The 6000-nt window shown below is 36.9% G+C and overlaps 1 protein-coding gene across 1 annotated transcript; it reads left to right on the top strand.

Moving 5' to 3' along the window:
• The first annotated feature begins 305 nt into the window (after positions 1-305).
• LOC125222727 (ferritin-2, chloroplastic-like) lies at positions 306-3906 on the top strand. The gene is made up of 8 exons (XM_048125494.2): positions 306-657; positions 759-842; positions 933-993; positions 1086-1173; positions 2990-3051; positions 3234-3299; positions 3390-3453; positions 3612-3906. Exons 1-8 carry the CDS (start codon positions 359-361, stop codon positions 3656-3658), a joined length of 771 nt encoding a protein of 256 aa, XP_047981451.1. The 5' UTR covers positions 306-358; the 3' UTR covers positions 3659-3906.
• Positions 3907-6000: the final 2094 nt, after the last annotated feature.

Genomic DNA, 6000 nt, shown 5'->3' with positions numbered 1-6000 from the left:
AATAATTATTTATAATAGGAATATAATAAATCATATCTTAACCTGAAACGCAATTATTTATAATTGGAATATATAAATCATATCTTAACCTGAAACGCAAACGCAGTAATTAAATCTGGAAAGCTAATTTTAGAGCATTGGAATATCAGTGGCCCCCACTCCAGATTTATCCGTGAGTCCGCCACGCTCTATTCACAACCTCTCAATCCTCTCCATCCACGTGTCCTCTCATCCAACGGCTCCCATCTCCCAACCTCCCTTCGTTTCCACAAATCATTCATATCTTCCTCTCGCTGTCTCTCAAACACTCACTCACTCATCCATCACTTCCTCTCTCCCAAAAAACACACTAAGAAAAATGATTCTCAAAGCTGCGCCTGCGTTTAATCTGTTGAATTCGCAGGCTGAAAATTTGAGCGCTCTGTTCCTCTCAACTTCCTCTTCTCTCGCGGTTAAGAATCTCGACGGGAGAAACGGAAATGGATTCGCGGTGTGCGCCGCCAAGCACACCAACAGCAAGCCCCTAACCGGCGTCGTTTTCGAGCCGTTCGAAGAGGTCAAGAAGGAGCTCATGCTTGTGCCTAGCGTCTCTCAAGCCTCTCTTGCTCGCCATAAGTATTCCGACGACTGTGAGGCCGCCATCAACGAACAAATCAAGTAGGTTTTCCTCGGTTAATTTTTCATTTTGTTTTTCCGATTCTCGTATTCGAATTGAGATTGTATTTTCTCTGATCTGTGTGGTTTTTGGTGAATTACAGCGTGGAGTACAATGTTTCGTATGTGTACCACGCGATGTTCGCCTATTTTGATAGAGACAACGTTGCTCTCAAAGGACTTGCTAAGTAAGCTGCTTACACCTTGCTTCGCTTTGAGAACTATTATCTGCCGTTGATTTGAGTGAAATTTGGGGGTTTTGATTTGATTTATTGTAGGTTTTTCAAGGAGTCTAGTGTTGAAGAAAGAGAGCATGCTGAAAAATTGATGGAATACCAGGTGTGATGATTTTAATCACTATTGTAGTCTTAGCATAGCTCAGTCGTGAAGTAATCTTCGTAATAAATTTTGAATTGTATGATTGTATCCAGAACAAGCGAGGCGGAAAAGTGAAGCTGCAGTCGATTGTGATGCCGCTTTCGGAGTTCGATCATGCGGAGAAAGGAGATGCATTGTATGGTAATACTTCTTTCCTGATTATATTGCGATATTTTGAGTCTAATGTGAAGATATTATCGGTGGATGGGGTATAATGACTGGTGCTGTGGATCCGATAATTGAATGGCTGGTAGATGAGCACTTGTCCAAATGAAAACATCAACCTATTTCTCATGCCTATCCAAATGTTTACTTCAAAGACGGGGACCGAATTTTGTCTTGATCACCCATTTATTTTCGCTGTGTTTAATAAATTAGGGAAATGTTTCCAGTCTCTATATACCCGCAGCTTTATATTTGGAGGTATTCACAAACTAATATCCCTATTCAGTGGCATGCTTTTGTGTGATTAGCTCCCTGTGTGGCCCACTGCACACCTTACAGTTAAGCTTGAGTAGTGATAAAGGATTAGTTGTCTCTATGTATGGTCTCTTGTCAGCCTTAGACTTCGAGTTATTTGCCTTGATTTTTCATGTCCATCTTTTTATTTATTTTCCTTCTCTATTGATGTCACCCTTAGAGTCTATTCCCTTCTTCACATTACTACCTCCATTTCACTGTTTCTTGCCACCCTAGGAATCAAATGAATCCATGCAACCTTCACAGTATTTTGATCAGCGGCGTAAAATACTGAGCACCATAGCTAAATATATCCCGAATACAGAGATAATAATCAATCGAAGAAGTATTACCATATAATGCATCTCCATTTATTTTTCAATATTATAGTAATATTATAATGAAATTTCTTTTCAAAATATTGATTTTTAAGACTTTATCCCTAGTTCTAATAATTTCAAGACATGTTTTTAATGTTATTTTCTTTCAATTGATACTTCTATAGCCTTGTTTACTCCAAAACAAAATTTAGATTTTTTTCTCCATCTCTTGCCTGAATACATTCTGAATTATGAAAAGAACAAGACATGGAAAATTTGATGTCCCATGTTGAGATGAATATTTGATCTAGTTCACTGCATGCCAAAAACTTCAAGTTGCTCGCTATGGAGTAGGTCTTTTTTATGTATGTGAGACTGATGTTCAAAGCCTCTTTTAACTTTCCAACAATGTATTTATATCAATATATCATAGATTTTTGTGTGGTGGTTGGAATATAAGTTGCATATTGAAATTTAGGCTCCTCGATTTGTAATTTTCTTTGTGCAACTTTTGGACTCCTGTCATCATGGTAGGCTTTGATGGATTTTTGGGTATGGTTATGGGAGAATGCTTTGTTCAAGTTGTGAAATAGCTCATAGTTGTTCTGGAGTATAATTCTGTGGTAATATTTATGGTAGGAACCAGAGATGTTCTAGGATAAATTTTCTTTGATTTACCTTTTGGAGTAGGTCTACTAAAGTTGACAAGTATTATCTTAAAAACTTATGATTTCAAGTAGAAATTTTCAGTTTTAAGTGAAAGGACAACATGTACATCATAAAATACTACAATAATGCTATGATAGAAAAGCATTTGCTTCTTTCTACGTATCTTGTCTTCATGAGCGCATAGTATTTATGTGTACAGTGTATTGCAGTCTTAGAGGAACATATTTGGATTAAGTGTTATGTAAGTGTGGACAAGTTGCATAGGTTTTTTCTTATGGGAGAGAGAGATCAAGAAATTTTCTTTCCTTTCTCTAGGGGGAGGGGTGAGGGACACTGGTTAAGTGACTGGAGCAAATGTTTGAAGTCTTCCATGAAAATTGCACTGTGCTTCATCACCTCAATATGTCCAATGATGTTGTTCATCTTAAAATTTGAGCAATTTATACATTCGTCAAAGTCTATTTATATGACATGTTTGCCCTTTTCTTTTTGCTTCATTTATATTACAGCTATGGAGTTGGCACTGTCTCTAGAAAAGTTGACTAATGAGAAGCTTCTAAATCTACATGCTGTAAGTCCTCCTTTTGTGCTTTCTTTTGTGTGTCTGTGTAATGAAGGCAGGTGTTTAATTTAAGACTTTCAAGAAAATTGAAAAAAAGTTATGGGTGTGGTATTTTGGACTCCGGTGTGTGGTTGTGCACTCACCAGCTTTAGTTCGAGTTTTTCTTATTAAGTTGGTTTGATCTATAACAGGTAGCCTCTAAATGCAATGATGTGCAACTGACTGATTTTGTTGAGAGCGAGTACTTGGGGGAGCAGGTTTGGATTTTATGACCAAATCTTGTGCTTTACCAAGATGCTTTCACGTTGTATTTTTCGGTAGGGCTGTAACTAATATTTGCTTTGTAGGTGGAATCTATCAAGAAAATATCTGAATATGTTGCACAGTTGAGGAGAGTGGGTAAAGGCCACGGTAAGGAGAATTCAGAACAAAACTCAATTTTTTATTAGCATTGCTTCTGATTCATCTTTACTTTGTTGAGTATCAATAATGTCAAAGCATTTCTCATACCATTGAGGTTTCATATCCGTTTCTGGTCCTGATGACAATATCTTTTCTTGGAACGTTAGGTGTTTGGCACTTTGATCAGATGCTGCTTGAGGAGGCCGTTGCTTGAAAATTAGTCGATCTTTAACCTGGCTTGCCACCCTGCGCAGCTCACTACCCCATTCGATTTTGCATAGTGAACTTGTGTGTGCTAGTTTGATAAGATGGTATTGATGCATGAAGTTTATATGACTTGTCTAGTAGCAGTATCAGAATTTCTTAGTAGCTGGTGCATCCGATGCGAGGATGGGTAGATTTTACAATTCGACATTTCTATCTAATGCGTTTCTTGATATATTTTACTTGCTTGTTTGATTTGATCTTGCCACCAAAATCCTTTCCAAAGGCACATCTTTTTTCCCCAGTGCATTGTGATGTCTTCTCATACGGATCTTTGAAACAACAAAGATCCCATGGTAGTATGGGTTTTAAAGGGAGATAATTGATCTATTATAGGTCAAGTTCAAAGTTCGTGAGAAAAAATAATTTTTTTTGAAAGTTTCATGATATTTGGTGCCAATACTAGGGATGTCAATGTAGCCTGCAATCCGTGGGCTGGCCCGAATAGCCCGCCAAATTTATAGGGTTTGGGTTGAACTTTTATAACCCGAAAGACATCACAACCCGACTAGCCCGCACCCGCTTAACCCGCAATCCGTTAGGGCCAGACCCGAAAACCCAATGGGCTGGTCCGAAAACCCGATAAAATTTTTATTATTCTAATTTTTACTCCTAATTCGACTTAATTATAGATAACTAAAAAAAGTAACTTTCAATTTTATATTAATATATAAATTATATATTGAATTTTTATTAATATAATAATTGATATATAAACTAAAAACTTTAAATTCACTAAAAAATTATTTAAATTTCTAAAATATGCATTAAAATTTTACGAAATATCTCAAATATTAGTATTTGATTATGTTTATAATTGAGTTTAATCATATATCTCAAATTTATCATTATTAAATATTTTACATTTAATGAATATAACTAATTTTCATCATTATTTATGGGATTGATCGCATGTTAATCCTATCGATAGCAACCCGATTAACCCGATGGGCTAGCCCGAAACCCGAGCTTTTAGGGTTAGGGTTGAACTTTTATAACCCGAAAGAAATCATAACCCGACTAGCCCGCACCCGATTAACCCGCAACCCGAATAGGGTTGGCCCGAAACCCGATGGGCCGACCCGATTGACATCCCTAGCCAATACCCTTTTAATTTATTATTGGGAATGTATTATTATTACAAACAACCAATGTACAATTTTGAAAAGGGTTATTGTCCCTAATATTATAAATTGTGTTTGGATTTGATATTTTAAATTTGGTTGCGAAAATGAAGAACTTATCAGATTTCCCGTGGATTGGGGGAAACTGATTTCGGCAAAATCTATACAATATATAAAAGGGGAGTTTTGGGAATATTCACAACATTGCCATTATGAAATTATTATGAAATTTTTATAATATTAATGAAAAAAAAAATTGAATGAGGGAAGTTATTTCAATATTTTATAAGGAATATATTGGTACTTCACGGAATCATGGGAGCAATTCAAGATTAGTGGAGCTAATCTGATCCACTTACAAAAACAGAAACTAAAGAACCCAAAAATCCGACCAAAACAACAGAGAAGAATGCAGAAGAAGACGAACGATTGAATATAAGGTTGTATACCTCTCTTTTTCCATATTTTGATGCCAATCTAACCATCGATCATAGCTTGGGTTCCGGCGACATTGAGGAGCAGGGCTATGACTTCTACGCCTCCTAGAATGGCCTCTCATTCAGCAGTCAACTTAGATCAGATCCGGCGAGGCAAAGAGGTGGTCGTGTCGGCGAGAGATGGCGATGGAGGAGCGGTGGGCGTGGCGGCGTGGTGGCGAGGGGTGAAGAAAAGTGTATTAATTCGCCTGCTGCTACTACTGTATTGTCGATTCCGACCCCGCGTCGCACGTAAAAGTGAAGAAAAATCTAAAATTGAATAAGTAGGGAAGTTGAGATAAATACAGTCATCTGCGGATGAACAATGGGTTTGAAAGAAAAAAATTACTTTTACATAAATAATCGCATGTGTGTGTGTTTGTGTTGGTGCTTAATTAAGTTTGATGATCTAAATGTTGCAGCAACATGAACTTATTATGTGTGAGTTTGATATGTTATTGATGCATTAGGATACTCACTGGTGTGTGGTATGTTTTAAATTATTAATCATGGAGAAGTGAGTTGATCTGTGACGAGTTTCATATCTCATTGAAGATTGATTAGAGGAGTAGCCTATTTTTCTGTTATTAGGTTGTTAATTACTCTGTGATATAGAATGTGGATTGAATGGCAATTAGAAGATGGACTTCTTTTGACAAGACGATCGTTTGGGTAAATTTGAGGCTACTTTG

Source organism: Salvia hispanica, chromosome 1 (genome assembly GCF_029641045.1).
Source record: "Salvia hispanica isolate PSC_SH4W2 chromosome 1, Shi_PSC_v1, whole genome shotgun sequence".
Lineage (NCBI taxonomy): Eukaryota > Viridiplantae > Streptophyta > Magnoliopsida > Lamiales > Lamiaceae > Salvia > Salvia hispanica.
This window is presented reverse-complemented; position numbering and strand designations above follow the sequence as displayed.

What these genes read in the sequence shown, in the direction of transcription:
- LOC125222727 (XM_048125494.2), top strand. Translation starts at nt 359, where the DNA reads ATGATTCTCAAAGCTGCGCCTGCGTTTAATCTGTTGAATTCGCAGGCT. An exon ending in AAAAATTGATGGAATACCAG is followed by an intron (nt 994 to 1,085) that starts GTGTGATGATTT and finishes GATTGTATCCAG; the next exon opens with AACAAGCGAGGCGGAAAAGT. An exon ending in GCGAGTACTTGGGGGAGCAG is followed by an intron (nt 3,300 to 3,389) that starts GTTTGGATTTTA and finishes TTTGCTTTGTAG; the next exon opens with GTGGAATCTATCAAGAAAAT.